We start from the raw sequence: 18148 nt of genomic DNA, 5'->3' as shown, positions 1-18148 counted from the left end.
GAGAAAACTGCTTTTTCACAATTCCCGTAATGGTGGGCTTATTATTTTAAGCACTATATTGCTGAATATATTCCTGCCAAGAGAGAATTTCCACTTTGATTAGGCATGGATGAGAACCACATTCCCCACTTAGACTTGTACATGACTGATGATGAGAAAAATTTCCTTAGACTAGCTTCTGGCTCTGCATATGCTCTCCTCCACCACTCACATATCTCCAGAGGCAGAGCTGTAGGATGTGTTCATACAAGATACTATCTCTGGCCTTGCACTTTTTTATCACAAAGTATATCCAAGCAGTGGGCAGTAAGAGAATCCCTGGAGCCCTTTCCTAACCTGGTTCTGCTAGAAATAACTTAACTATACATGCAAGTTACCCTGAACCTCAACATAGATTTTACTAAACTCAAACTAAGTGATTTTCCAATCCAGCTTCCTCTTAGCCAGGTATAAAAAATACCTGAGGGATAGTGTAATGGAAAGGAAGTCAAAGAGGAATGTGGAAGGGGATTTGAAATTTTAAACTGATGGAGGCTTAAACTTACTTTTTCCTGGTATCATAACTATTTCTGGATGAATAAAAAAAAAACAACAGAATTTTCCTTTTTGCATATACTCACCATTTTTCCCTAATTCCTCCTACACTTGGAAGAGAAGGCAAGGGAAGGATGGTATTTGTCTTGGCCCCATTCTGTTCTTGTTGAGCCAGGCTGCTGTTATGCTCTTGATTATGGCGATCTTTATCCTGACTGTGGATCATTCCATTTTCTCATATGATTTTCCCACCTACTCAATAAAAACAACTTGTCTCTTCTAAATGTAGTAAAATTTTAAAAGCTCTGATCTTTTCTTACCTGATCTTGGCCCCCTCCAATCTGAAAACAAGAATAGAATACCAATATTGTCTTCACAGTAACTACTACTTTTTTTAAAACCAAAACCAGAGCAGACATACAGCTCTAGTTTGGGAGTCTGGACATGCAGTCCCCAAACCTGTTTCTCTTGTAAATAACACTCAGAGCCTAAAATGCCGACATGAAACTTTAGAAGCACAAAATGTATCCAGTAGGCAGTTCTTTGGAGCAATGAAACCCTCAACTTTATTTTCTTTACCCACTCTTCTTGCTACCTAGGAAATCTTATCTACTTCCATGGTTTCAAACATCACCTATATCCCAACGACTCCAAATTATATGCTGGAACTTCCTCTTAAACTCAAAATCTATTTATCCAATTCCCATGCAACATTGTAACTCAGCCACATGTCTTAAACATAACTTATCATTGTCCCTTTCAAATTTGCTCTTCAAAATAGTGTCACCTTCTAAGGCAATGGCATTACCATCCACTCATTTGTTTAAACCAGAAACCTAGCTGCTGCCATACACACCTCCATTTCAGTGGTGAACCGCAGCCATTCCTCTTAGGTTGCATCTCCCACCAGTTCCTCATTTTTTGAAGACATATTTGTAGCACGAAATTGGCCATGTTGGTTATCATGAGAGATAACAAGTTTTGGCAAGAGTGTGGAGAAAAGGGGTACCCTTGTACACTGTTGGTTGGAATGTAAATTGGTACAACCACTATGGGAAAACAGTAAGAAGTTTCCTCAAAAAAATAAAAATAGAATTACCATATGAACCAGGAATTCCACTTCTGGGTGGGATACAAAAGAAATAAAAAGACAATCTCAAAGGTCCTCCTTTTATTGCAGCACTAGAGGCCCGGTGCACAAAATTTGTGCACGGGGGCAGGGGGCAGGTGTCCCTCAGCCCAGCCTGCACCCTCTCCAATCTGGGACCCCTAGAGGGATGTCCGACTGCTTGTTTAGGTGCAATCCCACTGCTGGCTCTCAACTGCTCTCCTGCCTGCCTTCCTGATTGCCCCTAACCGCTTCTGCCTGCCAGCCTGATCACCCCCTAACCACTCCCCTGCCAGCCTGTTTGTTCCTAACTGCTCTCCCCTGCAGGCCTGGTCACCCCTAACTGCCCTCCCCTGCAGGCCTGGTCACCCCTAACTGCCCTCCCCTGCAGGCCTGGGTCCCTCCCAACTGCCTTTCCCTGCAGGCCTGGTCGCCCCCAACTTCCCTCCTCTTCCAGCTTGGTCACCCCTAACTGCCCTCCCCTGCTGGCCTGATTGCCCACAACTGCCCTCCCTTGCAGGCCTGGTCCCTCCCAACTGCCCTTCCCTGATGGCCATCTTGTGGCGACCATCTTTGACCACATGGGGGCAGCCATCTTGTGTGTTGGAGTGGTCAATCTGCATATTACTCTTTTATTAGATAGGATAGAGGCCTGGTGCACAGGTGGGGGCCAGCTGGTTTGCCCTGAAGGGTGTCCCGGATCAGGGTGGGGGTTCCCTTGAGACATGGGCCATCTGGGGGAGGGGCCTGTGGTGGTTTGCAGGCCGGCCACGCCTCCTGGCAACCCAAGCAGAAGCCCTGGTATCTGGGGTTTATTTATCTTTTACAATTGAAACTTTGTAGCCTGGAGCGGAGCCAAGCCTTCTGCTTGCTCCATGGCGGCAGCCATTTCTATTGGAATTTATGTATGTTCTATCATTGAAACTTTGTAGCCTTAAGCAGAGGCCTGGGCCGGCCAGGGTGTGTGGAAAGCTTGGCTTCCTCCATCGCCGCGGGCAACCCTAGCCTCCTGCTTTTTCCAGCTCCTTGGCTGCCGCCATTTCTGTTTGGACCTATGTATCTTCTATCATTGAAACTTTGTAGCCTTGAGTGGAGGCCTGGGCTGGCAAGGGCAGGGGAAAAGCTTGGCTTCCTCCATTGCCGGGGAAACCCAAGACTCCCTCCTGCTCTCTGTGGCTGCAGCCATCTTGGTTGGGTTTATTTGCATATTTGCTCCTGATTGGCTGGTGGGCGTGGCTGGTGGGCGTGGCTGGTGGGTGTAGGGGAGTGATGGTTAATTTGCATATTACTCTTTTATTAGCTAGGATTATTCACAGCAGCCAAGATATGAAAACAACCTAAATTTTCATCAATGAATGAATGAATAAATAAGTATATATATTTACACTAATAAAAGATTAACATGCTAATTGACCATACCTTCACAATGCCCAGCAGCCAATCAGGAGCGTGTATGCAAATTAACCCAGCAAAAATGATGGGTTAATTTGCGTATGCAGGTGCTGAGTGGCCGGGGGTGGGGCAGGACACTTGCGTTATTGCCATGGCGACGAGGCAGGCGTTCAGCAGCACCCCAGCTGCTCCAGGCCTCTGGGCAGTGTGGGAAGGTGGCTCCAGGCAGAGTGGAAAGGCAGCCAGGGGAAGGAAGGCCCATTCTTGCATGAATCTTCATGCATCGGGCCTCTGGTATAATATATAAATAATAAATATTAATATATATAATAAAATGTTATTCAGCCATGAGAAAGAAGAAAATCCTGCCATCTACAACTTGGATAAACCCTGGGGGCATATGCTAAGTAAAATAAGTCAGACAGTGAAAAACAAATATTGTATTGGATTATATCAGCAGTGCATGGAATCTAAAAAAGCCAAACTCAGAGAAACAGAGAGTAGAATGGTGGTTACCAGGGACAAGGGTGTGGGGGAAATGGGGAGATATTTATTGGTCAAAGGGTACAAACTTTTAGTTATAAGATTAACAAGTTCTGGGGATCTAAATATATAGCATAGTGATTAGCCTATACTAGAGGCCCATTGCACCAGTGAGGTCCCTTGGCCTGGCCTGTGGGATTGGGCCGAAACCAGCTCTCCGAAATCCCCTGAGGGTTCCTGGATTGCAAGAGGGTGCAGGCTAGGCCGAGGGGCCCTACCGGTGCACGATCGGGGCTGGGGAGGGATGCGGGAGGTTGGCCAGCTGAGGAGGGACCACGGGAGGGCTCCAGGGCATGTCTGGCCTGTCTCGCTCAGGCCCGATTGGCCAGACCCCAGCAGCAAGCTAACCTACCAATCGGAGTGTCTGCCCCCCTGGTGGTCAGTGCACATCATAGCAAGCAGTTGAGTGGTCTTAGCATATCATTAGCATATTACACTTTGATTGGTTGAATGGATGACCAGATGACCGGACACTTAGCATATTAGGCTTTTATTATACTATATAATATATTATCTGTTCAACCAATAAAAGTGTAATATACTAATGATATGCTAAGACCGCTCAACTGCTCACTATGAGGTGCACTGACCACCAGGGGGCAGATGCTCAATGCAGGAGCTGCCCCCTGGTGGTCAGTGCACTCCTGCAGGGGGAATGCCGCTCAGCCAGAAGCTGGAATCACGGCTGGCAAGTGCAGCAGCGGTGGTGGGAGCCTCTCCCACCTCCGCAGCAGCACTAAGGAAGTCCAAGAGGGCACAGGCCAGGCTGAGGGATGCCCTCTCCCCCAAGTGCATGAATTTTGTGCACCAGGCCTCTGGTAATTAATAATATTAAATTACATACTTGAAAATTGCTAAGAAAGTAAAACTTAAATGTTCTCACCACAAAAAAAGAAATGGTAAGTATGTGATGAGATGGAAGTGTTAACTAATGCCATGGCAGTAATTATTTTGCAATATAGAAATGTATCAAACCAACATGTTGTGTACCTTAAACTTGTACAATGTTACATATCAATTACATTTCACATGCTGTAAAAAATAAAAATTACTAAATCATCATGTCACTTACTCTACTTCAACATGTTTTTCTAGAATGCATCAACTCTTTAAGCCCACTGGCACTTTCCATATCTTATCCATCATTATCTTCTCTGTAGCATATCAGTACACCCGGTTCTATTAAGTTCTGAAAAAAAAGAGCTTGTGTAATTTCATTTAAACCAGTGTTTTCTAAGCTTATAAAACTACTAGTGGCCTGGTGCATGAATTCATGCACATTGAACAGAAATTAATTGGAAGAAATATTTTAATATTGCTATTTGCCCTTTCTCTATAATAGAAGTGTTAACCAAATTCACAATTGACAATAACAGATCGAAACACATGCGTGCAATTGGTGCCAGCAAGAGCTTTATATGTATCGCACATGCGTGAGTCAACTTAACCTTTTATATAGATAGAATAAACTTGCTTAATTAGACCTGCTTTCTGATGTAGCTAAACTTTTCCAGCCCAGTGAAGCACCCCAACTTCTCTTTCAGGTAATTGTCAGCAACACAGAAGTAAATATCAACATGAAGCAGATTATTATTGTAGATAACACAGGGAGAACAAAGGATAAAATATTTAACTGCAGCAGTGTTTGACTATATTCTGTGCAGTGAGAAAACCTGAAGTCATTTTCAAGTTTCACCATTTCTTAATTTCTTTTCAGTCAGGTCAAGTTTCTAAGCTTTCTAAATCTCCATTTTCTGGCTAATGAAAAGAAAATAGGATTCCACTGAGTCTCCTATCTACCTACTCCAGGACTTCTGTGTGGATCAAATGAGATGAGGCATGGGAAAACGCTTCACAGACATTTGGTTAAAGTAGGCGTCCTCAAACTACGGCCCGTGGGCCACATGTGGCCCGCCGAGGACATTTATCCAGCCTGCCGGATGCCGCTGCCTGTCCTGCTTAGCAGCCGACTCATCCCGGGCCCGCAGTGCGCATAGAAATTTGTTCATAGTTTTTTTTTTAAACTATAGTCCAGCCCTCCAACGGTCTGAGGGACAGTGAACTGGCCCCCTGTTTAAAAAGTCTGAGGATCCCTGGGTTAAAGTGTAAATGTTTCCACCTGGCTATAAAGCAAGTCGTATTCCTGGGTTAAAGAAACTGTAAGGAGGCTAGTTGTTGCTAGGGAGAGGAAGCCTGGCGTTACTACGTGATGTCATTACCTGGACAGACACTTAGCATATTAGCCTTTTATATAATAAATGGAATCCTCCACACACACCAAATACTTTTCAATGTAGTCTGAGAGTGTCTTACAGAAGCCACTTTGCAAAATCTGTACCTAAGTACTTTTGGGTTGTATAGAGGGCCCATCAAAGTTAAATAAGGTGGATTTTTTTATAGATTCTGACTCTGCCATCCAGGAGTCATAAATAGGGAATGCTGGGGTGGCCTAGTATAATTCCCAAGGCGGGAATGGTCAACTGTAGAATGAGAGTGTCAATAGGCCTTAGTGTCATAAGATTGAAACTAGGTAGAGAGATGAAAGAAGCTGGATAACAATGGGAAGTAGGAAAACAGGGAGGCTGGTGGCCTTTATGAAGATGGAGAGCAAATCTGGTAGAAAGGAGAGAGTAGGAAAAGTAGAAGGTGGTTGACAGAGAGAGAATTGTGTGAGTTTGAGATTATAAAGTGGTGAGACCCTGAGACCCATTCTATAGATTCCCCTAGGATTTGCAAAAACAAAGAAATTGTTTATTGGAATACACAATCAAAATATTATTTCTACTGTCATTTTTATAGAGATGACTAGAAGTCTTCTGCAGAGTCACTAGATCAGGCAATTTTCAATGTGGGTTCTGTATTTTTACTGTATCTTCAGTAAAGACCGAGTGACATGTAGTCTGAGAAGGCTGACAGCCAATCTTAAATTATTTTTGCAATGTAGGGTCTGTGTATCTATAGACCGAGGACAATTGCTCATTACTTATATTGATTTATATCAGGCAGTGCAGTGAACATACAATTAATAGTTGACTTCATTGGCAGCCAGCTGTTAGTGCCATAATTTACTCTGAGAATGGTTTGGTCCAGGGATGAACAAGAATTATACTGGGAACTGTATTTTTTAGCATTTTAAAGGTCAAACTCGACTCTTATTAATTTAGTCAGAGGTTTAGGTTGATTAAAAAAGGAAGATTTTTGCTGATGCAGGGTCTCTCACATGCTAATGTGAGTCTAAATTTGGGGAAAGTCTCTTTTATTCTTTAATTTAAAGTTGCCGTTGATTTTTTAATGGCTAATGAAAGCCAGATTTGGCCTGGGTGCAAATTATCTGAAGATACTCTTGGAAAGCTTTCAGAATCTCAGAGTTCGAAGTCAGAAGATAGCAGTCATTTGGCAGCAATAAGTACTTTTTACTTTTTGGAATAAATACTTAAAGCTATATGTTAAAAAAAAAAGTATAGTACAGGTATGGCATAAGTTCAAAATAATAAGCAGAGATTTACTCTGACCATCTTAGTATTTAAAAACTATATTGTTAGCTTACTATGTGGCAAATCACCATGCCAATTGCTCTACCTGCCCTCCCTTTCGTCATATCTCAAGACCTTGTCCCCTAACCCCATCTACAGAAAACTCCTCCATCAACTACCCTCACTTCCTTACACTTTTTTGTAAATGTTGCTTTTTTTCAATTACATTTGACATTCAATATTATATTAGTTTCAGGTGTACATCATAATTGTTAGACATTTATATAATTCAAGAAGTGATCTCTCTAATAAATCTAGTACCCACCTGGTACCATACATAGTTCTTTATCAAGTTAAGGAAGTTTTCCTCTATTTTCCTCTATTCTTGATTTACTGAGAGTTTTTGTCATGTTTTGGAGTTGGATTTTGTCAAATGATTTTTCTGCATCTATTTATATGATTATACAGTTTTTCTTTTGTGGTCTGTTGCTATGATAAATTACATTAATTGATTTTTGAATGCTGAACCAGTTCTTTCATAACTGAGATTTAATCCCACTGGGCATGATGTATATCTGTGGTCTTTCTTATCTTTGTTTAACTATATATAATGTGACCTTTTACTATAGTTGCTCTTAAAACTTGCTTTTCAACACTGGTTTTTAGTATTCTAATTATGACATGCCTTATATGGTTTTATTCATGCTTATTTTTTTAATTTAAATTCTTTATTGTTTAATGTATTGCATATGTCTCCTCCCCCCCCACCATTGACCTGTCCCCTTCTGCTCCTGCCCCCCAGCACAGGCCCTCACCTCCCTACTGTCTGTGTCCATTGGTTATGCTTATAAGTATGCAGACAAGTCTTTTGGTTGATCTCTTAACCACCCTCCTCCCCTGCCTTCCCTCTGAGGTTTGATAGTCTGTTCTATGTCTCTGGATCTATTTTTGTTTTGTCAACTATTCTATGTCTATAGGTCTATACATTTTATCGAATTTGGAAAATCCTTTATTATTATTTCTCCAGATTTTCCTTCTGCCCCATACTCTTCTTCTTGGACTTCATTACATGCATGTTAAAGTTCTTAATATTGTCCCATAGCTCACTGAAACTGTGTTCAGTTTTTTAAATATTTTTTTCTCTCTTTCAGCTTGAAGATTTTCTATTGCTAGATTTTCAAGGTCACTAATTTTTCTTCTGTATCATCTTAGCTATTAAACCTATCCAGTGAATTTTTTATTATATATATACAAAAATGTTTTAAAATTCCATTTTGTCCTTTTTTTATATCTTTCAAATTTCTTTTTATTATGTTTATGTTTTCTATTAAATCTTTGAAAATATTTATATCAGCTATTTTAAAGTCCTTGTCTACTAGCTCCATTATCTCTGTCATTTCTGGTTCTATGTCTATTGACTGATTTTCTAGTCATGGCTATAGGTCACACATGCTTTTCACATATCTACTAATTTTGATGTTGGGCATTGTAGATGTTATATGGTTGAGTGCTGGATATGTTTGTTTTTGAAATTTGTTTTGATAGATAAGTTATAGCTTAATTCTTTTAAGATTTTTTAAAAACTCTGTTAAGGCAGAGTTAGCAGGAAGTCTACTCTCAGACTAAATTAGCCCTGATATTGAGGAATGACACTTCTGAGGTATCTATTAATTGTCCCAACTGTTAAGTGGGTTTTCTCTAGTCTGGCTAGATGGAATTGATCATCTCTCAACCCTATATGAACTATTGAAATTGTTCGCCTCATAGCTCTCTTATGACACACTAGAGGCCTGGTGCACCAATTCGTGCACAGGTGGGGTCTGGCAAGAGGACCCCATCAGCCGGGGAGTGGCTGCAGGCGGTTGGCCACTGGCTGGCCCTGGATCAGGGTGATGAACTCCTTTACCTTTTTCTTGTCTGTGAAGCTCTTTACCTGGCTTTCAATTCCAAATGAGCTTTGCTGGGTAGAGAAGGGCGTGGCAAGAAATACTCAAAGTGAAGAAGAGCAAGGACCTGCAGCCAGGTGACCTTCCTTTTGAAAGGACTTGTCTGCTCCAGGCCGAGGGTTCGGTCTCCGTGAAACCCGGGTCAGTCTTTGCATCAGGCAAGTGGAATTGCTGAGGCCTATTTGAGAGTCGCCACGGCTGGGAGCGTGATCTTAGTTAAAAACACGTTCGTGAAGGGATGTTATGGGTTCTCATCAAAAAGCCCATTATGGGTTCTCATCAAAAAGCCCACACGTGTCTGTGCTACACCAACAGGGTTGCTTTCACACGGAAGCCTCCATCCACAAGTCCACCCGCCTCCAGGAGCTGGCGGGAGGTTGAAAGTGGCCGTGGGTAGATGAGGCTGGTGCCAGGCGACCTGGCAGGTGTCGGCGGCTCAGGCGTCTGAGCCCCAGGCGCGGGGAGACAGGCTCTGACGTCACCACCGCGCAGAGGACTTGACGGCAGCCCCAGCAGCTTCAGAGCTTGTTGCTACTTTGTTTTATTTTTATTTCCTTTCCCTTTAAACCTCTCCAGGTTGCGTTAGTTCGAGAGAGGAGCAGCCTTTGCAGCCTCCTCGGTGGAGAGCAGGCCTTCGATCTGGGTTCACACGCAGCCAGACAGAGTCCTGTTTAGAAACACGTGTGGGTCTTGCATTATTGGCTCTATTACCGATGAAGAGGGTTTCAGATTCTGGCACGTAAATCTGTTTCCTGCTTATCCAGGAGGGCAGGAGGCCGAGCGCAGCCACAGGCACAGCCACAGTTCTTCACTCCTTCACAGGCCTCCGTCCAAGGGCGGCGATGCAGGCGCTTCACACAGGGAGGGGGACGGGGAGCAGGGTCCGGCAGCCCTGCTTTTCCCAGACCTTCTGTCTCAGTCCCCATCTTCCCGCTCCAGGTGTGTAGCGTCTTCCTTTAAGGCGGATTCAGGCATCTGGGGGACATGATGTTTATCACACGCTGATTTCCGTGTGGGTGGTCAGCATGGGGTGTTCCTGATTCAGGCTTCCTTCTGCATTCTGGTGGTGGGGTGGGGGGAGACAGCATGAAGGTGCAAACACAACCCGTGGGGACTCCTCGCTGAGGGCCTTCTGTATACCTTCTGTATACCTGGTGGGCGTCTCCCCTCAGAAGGGGTGCTCCTGTGTCTGCGACCAGCCGGTGGGGGCCGGGGGTGGATCAGGCTGGTTGACAGCCGCAGTGCCCTCATAGCCACAGTGTCAGCGGGTGGGGCAGAGTACCTGGGACCCTGGATTCCCTCCTCTGGGGTTTGCAGAACCGCCCCCTCCCTTTGTTCTCCCATTCTCCACGGAGGCAGCTGTTGGCAGACGGCAGGATGGATGGATCCGCGATCAGACCTATGGCCTGACCCCCAGGGAGATTTCCTGACCTCTCTGCGTCACTCATTCACCTGAAGCCCCTAAAATAGTCGGGGTGCCCAGTGCTCGGAGGCTCCCGTGAGCTTATGGAGGCAGGTCCTTGGTCATCGGTTTTTATTTTTTTACTATATTTCTTCCATGTGCAGTGATCACACTTTGTCTGGAGCAGGCAGGCTCGAGTGACCTTGTGGAGCATCTAGGCAGGGGAAGTGGCCGCAGTGCCCGAGGCCAAGTTCCAGGAGGCCGGCAGCGCTGTCAGGATCATGCTGGCAGCACTGGTCCGTTGGTGCCTGGTCTGTCCTCTTGATATTGAACCCGGAGGACTACTAAGGGAGCCAGTCCCCAGTTCTTTTTTTTTTTAAATATATTTTATTGATTTTTTACAGAGAGGAAGAGAGAGGGATAGAGAGTTAGAAACATCAATGAGAGAGAAACATCAATCAGCTGCCTCCTGCATGCCCCCTACTGGGTATGTGCCCGCAACCAAGGTACATGCCCTTGACCGGAATCGAGCCTGGGACCCTTGAGTCTGCAGGCCGACGCTCTATCCACTGAGCCAAACCGGTTAGGGCCAGTCCCCAGTTCTGTCCTGCCTCCGCCACGGATTGATTGGAGTCTGAGGGCCGGCAGGAGGGACCAAGAGGTCTGCCTTTCAGCCTCTGACCAGTCACGCTGCCACTGATTGATCAGCTCCCTAGCCTGGCATTTGGTTGACCTTCAGTCATTTTGGACGTTACAGACCCTGGGTTTTTATATATTAGGATGTTCTTTTCTGGCTTCATGAGAAAATACACAGGTATTCATTAAAAGAATTTAGGAACCTTTTATGCAGGTTCATAAAGCTCTCTCTTTTCATAGCTTTTTTTCTCTCTGGTACTCTGTTTTAAAATATAAGCTGCCTCAGCACCTCAATCTCCATCACCTCAAATCAGTAATGTGCAATGTTTTATGCTTGAGCTCCCCCTCCCTCTGCTACTATTTGAAAACTGTTTCTAGAGACTGAGGCATTGGTATATTATTTCCAAGATCACAGTCAAGGGCTGCCTATTGTTCCAATTCTGCAATGTCTGAGAATATTTTTTTGTTGTTGTTTTTAATTGTTTATGGTGGGAGGGCAGGTTTCATATCATGGTAAGTTTTATCACAGCCAGAGCACATGTGTGAAGGTTTTTGCTCTATTACATTTGGTTTTTAAAAGAACAAGTAGGTCTTTTAGTTGATTGGCATAGCTTTTCCAAAATTTTAATATTCTTAATGTGTTGACAAGTCTTATATAATAAAAGGCTAATATACAAATCAACCAAATGGTGGAACGACCGGTCACTATGACATGCACTGACCACCAGGGGGGCAGATGCTCAATACAGGAGCTGCCCCCTGGTGGTCAGTGCTCTCCCAAAGGGGGAGCGCTGCTCAGCCAGAAGCCAGACTCATGGCTGGAGAGTCCAGCGGCAGTGGCGGGAGCCTCTCTCGCCTCTACGTGCAGCGCTAAGGACCCCTCGGGGGGAGGTCTGCCTGCTGGCTTAGGCCCATGGGGGAGCGGGCCTATGCTGGCAGGCGGACATCCCCTAAGGGGTCCCGGACTGCGAGAGGGCACAGGCTGGGCTGAGAGACACCCCCCAGTGCACGAATGTTGTGCACCAGGCCTCTAGTATATAGATAAAAGAAATAAGTATTTGAAGACAAAAATCTGCTTAAGTTCCTTACAATGACTCTAAGATGGTTTTCCCATCACAATCATGAGTGCAAAAAGTAGGCTAGGGCAATTTTTAATTACTATCCTGTCCTCTCTTCATTGCAAAGAAAAAGCTACTGGCTCTCCTTACTCAGAGATTCAAACACTTTGGACTCTAGCCTGGCTGTTGTTGTTCAGTGGTTGAGTGTTGACCCATGAACCAGGAGGTCAAGGTTCCCAAACAGGGCATGCTCAGGTTGTGGGCTCTATCCCTTGTAGGGGGCATGCAGGAAGTGGCCAATCAATGATTCTCTCTCATCATTTATGTTTCTCTTCCTCTCCCTTCCTCTTTCTGCAATCAATAAAAATATTTTTTTTTAAAAAAAAAGGAAGGAACAAACACTAGTCTCTAATCACCTTTCTCAGTTACTGATTAGCTTCTCTGTGTCCATTATATTGGATAACAGGGACTGAGAGAACTGAATTTGATGCATAAATGTACATGCTCATAGGAAGATGGGAATTTTGGAAATAATTACTTTCTGAATTTAAGCCTTTAATTTTTGCTTCCACCTTGGTTATCTAGAAGGCTGAAGGGTCAAGGCAGGAACTCAGGCAACCAGTGTAACATGTGGCCCATCTAAAGAGTTCCAACAGACTACCGACATGTAGGATGCAAACCAAATGTTTTCAGCTATTCTAATTATAAAAGGGAAGCCCTGACTGGTTTGGCTCAGTGGATAGAGCGTCTGCCTGCAGACTGAAAGGTCCCAGGTTTGATTCCAGTCAAGGGCATGTACCTTGGTTGCAGGCACATCCCCAGTTTGAGGTGTGCAGGAGGCAGCTGATCGATGTTTCCAACTCTCTATCCCTCTCCCTTCCTCTCTGTAGGAAATAAATAGAATGTATTTTAAAAGAAGAAAAAAAAAAGGGAAGATAGAAATCTTAGATATATAAATTTTTGTATGAACTCCCCTAACATGAATTTTGAAAATTAATTCAAAATTTAAAAATATTCTAATAATAGTGGGATTTAACCAACTGGTTACCACTACACTCTACTGGTCCTCTTTCACTCCTGAAATGAAGTATTCCAGGTAACATTAACAATTGGGAGCAAAATCAATGCAATATAGAGAAGTTTCAATAGAGGTTAAAGTCACTTTGTAAATGACACAAGATTTCTATAACAAGATACTAATATGTTTTTGTGGGAAAGTAATGTTCATAAAAGTTATCTTTTTTTATGTAAAAAAGAGGATATTATTTACCAGGTTATTTCAGTGCAGCCTGTGAGCATGAATACAGAGCAGGCCAGAGTGAGGGTACCCTCAGCTGTATGTTCTGTGATGGTTATTTACAGAAGGGTTAGACAAAATAGTTAACTACTAAAGGTATCCAAAAAAGGCCTGAGAAAATCTAGTTAAAATGTATAACCTTGTATTGCTACTGATGGGAATAGTTTTTATATCTTTTAAAAATAATAAAAAGACTCTGTTAAAAATATATTTATCGAGAAAGATGTTGATTTGAACTCTAAAAAGCAATGTGGAATCATCACTTTCCCTCTGAATATAGAGCCATTGAGTTCCATTTGTAGCTCCCTTTCTAATTCCCACCCCTTCTCCTCTAGCTAGCTGAGGACGTGCAGTGGGTGGGTCTTCCTGGACCTCCACATGGAAATCCTGCACGAGGGAAGTGTGGAACACACTCATGTGGGGTTTGGTTCTATGCTGTTTGGTATGTTGGCCAGCCTGCCCACTGCAAAAACAAAGCTCAGTTCTAGCTGTTCCTTCAGGGCCAGGATTAGCTGCCTTGGATTTAGCCTGGAGGATCCTACTCTCAAAGGAACTGCCTTTACAAGTTCAAATCAGATCCCTCAGTGAATGAAGTAAGGTGGTTTGAAATTATTAGTAATTTTTAAGGCTAAGGCAACATCCATGGTCATTAGTATATCTTAATTTGATGCAAATAGTTAACCCTAATCTACAATAGATCCTGTACACATCTCCTCTTTAACTGTAGCTAGGGATGGAAAGAATGGAATAAGGTGGAGATGGAGGAGGAACAGTGATGGTGGCCTAGAAACCCTGTATAAAGGTAAAAATAAAAGAATAGATCAGCACAGATTATCCATTTCTTTGGTGAACTGTAAAGTATCATAAATTTTCATAAACCACACTCTACAAAGGCTGCTGCTCTCATATATAAAAGCACCCTGACGCTGCAATAACTTGTTTTGTTATCACTCCTTGGTAAAAATGAACCTACAGATCTGTGGGGATTGGGTTTTTTGTCTAAAGCTGGTAGTAGAAATGTGACCTGCAAGCCAACATAGCTCATGGAAAGTGACGATGCTCTCCTCCCCTTAGTCTGGAGATGTGGACTGCCGGTCCCCAGCCCCTTCACCGGGGAGTGTTGTGGATGGACCTAGGGGTCCCTGGTTCTGCACCTCTGCGTAAAGAAGGGGGCAGCTGCCGTCCGCTGTGCACATGCGAGGTGCAATCAGTCCCTCAGCCCCAGGGCCCTGGTAACGTAGCACCTGTGTGCAGCCCAGAGCTCTGCTTTACACAGCTGTGGGCAGAAAGGTCTATTTCTCAGTGAGAGACAGCTGTAAGACCTGCTGGAGCTCCGCCTCCTCCTCCCGGAGCCGGAGCTCCTGCTCCTCCAGCTCTTTGGCAGAGAGCTCCATGGCCAGCTGCAAATCACTATCAAAATGGCTTGTCTCACTCGAGGCACCAGAGTACAGGCCTTCCGAGCTGGTGAGGAGGCTCTCTTGGATGGCCCTCTCATATTGGACATCGTAGACATGTGTCTGGCTGATCCCTCCATTCGAAGCTGGTCCTGAAAGGTCCTGACTCCTGCTCGATTCCAGTAAGCTCTGCTGGATGGCAAACTGCATGATCTCGTAGTCTTCGTCCTGCAAGTGCATGTTTTTGCCATTGTCTTGAACATGGTAAGATTCAGGAATTTCAAATACAGACTGATCAACCTCAAAGTTTGTGACCGGGGAAGCTGAATCTGCCTGGGTCCCTTCCAAATTTTGAGTTTCTTCAGCAGTGCTACAGCCATTAACATTTCCAAATGTAATCCGTGCATTTAATACATGAAACAAGGGAATTTCTATTTTGACAGGAAATCCAGGTGGGAATTCCAATTTGATGAAATCTCTCAGTCTTGCAAAATGAGCGCTTGTTCTGGCCATCAGGTCAATGATGGGAATGACCTGCTCCACAAGGGAGAGAGGAAAGTCCTCACACATCCACAGTGTGGCTTTGAACTTTTGTGTTCTGATGGTCAGCTCCTTCGGCCTCCCGATGTCCCTGTCTCTCAGATCAAACTCTTCATTGAAGTACTCGTCAGGTGTGATGGCTGTCGGATTGTTTGCAGTGGCACATTCTGTGGTGAGGTCCCCTTGAGCACCAAACTGGTGTTCCACAGTTCCCAACAAGGATTCCAGTGGGTTCCTGTCCGCTTTATATCTCTTTTTCTCTTCCTCGGTCAGGTGTTCTGTCCGTATTTTGGTTATCACACTCACATTATTTACGGTATAAACCTTTGCTTCGTAACCATTAACAACTTCTGCTTTATCTGTCCTCCAGCTCCAGAATCCGGATTTAGTTCTTTCAAAAGCAATATTTTTAGTACCGAGGCTGGTGTTAATGACTGGGCTCGTGAGCCGCCTTTCAACTTCCCTGCCTGTTGGCTTCATCAAGTTCAGAGTGAGGCGTTCCATTTCCTGGGAAAGATCAAAGTGTTCAGTGGTGACCACTTTGTCATCATGGTTGACTTCTATCAACTCCGCCCAGTTGTCTTCTCCCTTAAATATGAAACTTCGCCTCCCTCTTATCCAGCTCATGTTCTCAAATCCCAGCAATGTGATATCAACACGCCGTTTGGCACCACTTTTCCAAATGCGACAGACATCATTTGGGCATATTCTGGAAGCCAAGGGCACCCAGCTGGTGAATTCCCATTTCATCTGCACATAGAAATCTGGAGTCTCGAGAATCTTTTGGAGCAGCTCAGGGACTCCTTCGAGGGCCATGGACGTGTTGTGGTAGTCTCGATGTTGAGGAACTGTGTACACCATCTCAGGGTCACCAGTGCTCACAGCCTTGTGTAAAACTGTCCATCCCTCGCGATTTTCTTTTGTAACATCTGCTTTATGTCGGAGCAAGACTCTAGCAGATTCCAAATGTCCCAAAGAAACAGCAAGGTGCAATAAGGTTCGTCCTCGTGGATCCACAGCCTCCACATTCTGGTCCCGCCGCTCCCTCTCCAGCTGCCGGTAGTCGTTGTTCCAGACTAGGAGGTGCAAAGGGAAGTGGCCGCTGGTTTCGCGGGCCGTGGACATGGCGAGGAGGCTGCAGTCGGGCCTCACCGCCCGCTTGCAAACCTCAGCCCCTGCGGGGTCTCTGGCGCCGCCCGCCCGGGGGCCGGCGAGCTCCAGAGAGAAGGGTGAGCGAGTGAGGGGCGCGGCCGAGTGGCCTACGGGGCCAGGTGCAGGGAGCGCGGGAGGTCGGGGGTCGGGTCGGGACCGGTCAGCCGCGCCCACCCCGCGCTCCATCGAATTGCCGCCCGCGCTGACAGCTCCTGAACCCTAAAAGTTGTCTTAACATTAAATTTCCAACAGTGTTCTGGCTGGTGTGGTTCAGTGGTTAGAGTGTTGGCCCTTGAACCAAAGGGTCTCAGGTTTGATTCCAGATCAAGGGCACTTACCTGGGTTGTAGGTTCCATCACCAGCCCCTGTGTAGGAGACAACCAATCAATGTGTCTCTCTTACATTGGTGTCTCTCTCTCCCTTTCTCTCTCTCTCTTTCTCTTTCCCCCCTTCCACTCTCTTAAAAAACAAAAGGAAAAATATCCTCAGTGAGGATTAACAAAAACAAACAAAAAATTCCAAAAGGCTTTTATAATATTCCTATTAAAATTGTTATTAAAAATGAGTCATTGTGTGATGAATGGGAAAAGATAAGAAACTAACTTAGAAGAAACAGAAAAAAATGGGTGGAAATAAGTGAGTATGCCTTTAGTGGAATAGTTAGAAAATATTCAGGGCAGAGAGCTCCTACAATATGAAATATCCAAGTTGTTGTAGGCACTAAGGATTTTTAAATAGTGAAATAAATCACTAGAAAGTGTAGAAATTTTAGAACGTATCATCAGTGCATGAATCAAAAGTGTGAGAGTGAAAGATAAGCTTCACTACAGTAAAACATCGGCTATCATCACTTCACATGCTGAGGTGTGGAAACACAACATCAACAGCTGCTCCATTTCCCTGGATACTCTGCTTGCAGGTGGACTTAACCTGGTCAGGAAGAGAAGCAGTACTTCTATGCATGGAAGTCAAACTTTCAATTAGCTAGGTAACCAGAGAAACATTATCACGTTTCATTTCCGTTTTAAGTAACTACGAAAATATTGATCTAACGATGTTAAATATTTTAAAAGTTATATATAATACCCAAAATTTGGATAAATTAAATATCTAAATACAATTGAGCACCTACACAGTAATTCTTAACTGTAGTCAACTACTTGGTTTTATGCATGAATTGCAAAGAAAGCTTCCTAAATCGAGGTAATTAACTAGGACTCGGGTCCTTTCCAGGGCCAAGTCCATGGGCTCCAAGACCTCAATCCACTTTGACAACAAGTGTTTGTAAAATTTTTCTTTGATTCTTGTTGTTTTTCTCTATCACAAAAGAAAGCAGAGTTATTTATACCTGACCTTTAAAGATAAAATGGTGGTTCTTCAGCTCCTACTTTTCCTACTTTGTAAGACAAAAAAGAAAAATCAAAAAAGCCATAGCAGTGTAATATGAGTTCCTATATTTAACCTAATTGTCTCTTCCTTCCCGTCAGTAGATTTGTTTTAAGTTTCCTTACCCAATTTTAACTGCCCAGGTAGCTAGCTAGCCTGCCTGGATCCTGTCACTTGTCCTTCCCAGGCCTCAGTTTCAGCTATGAAGGAAGAAATTTGAATCAAATTATCTTTAATATTCTATCTTCAACGTTAAGTCTATAAAATAGCGACCTAACACAAAACCT

At 44.1% G+C, this 18148-nt stretch overlaps 1 protein-coding gene across 1 annotated transcript; it reads right to left on the bottom strand.

The window, feature by feature from the left end:
- Nucleotides 1-14387: 14387 nt before the first annotated feature.
- Nucleotides 14388-16448, bottom strand: LOC308250160 (ankyrin repeat domain-containing protein 13A-like; the record flags this gene model as incomplete). Its single annotated transcript, XM_080672505.1, has 1 exon — nt 14388-16448. One exon carries the CDS (start codon nt 16446-16448, stop codon nt 14682-14684), a length of 1767 nt encoding a protein of 588 aa, XP_080528631.1. The 3' UTR covers nt 14388-14681.
- Nucleotides 16449-18148: the final 1700 nt, after the last annotated feature.

This window comes from Plecotus auritus, assembly GCF_963455305.1.
Source record: "Plecotus auritus genome assembly, chromosome: 1".
In the NCBI taxonomy this organism is placed as follows: Eukaryota; Metazoa; Chordata; class Mammalia; order Chiroptera; family Vespertilionidae; genus Plecotus; species Plecotus auritus.
This window is presented reverse-complemented; position numbering and strand designations above follow the sequence as displayed.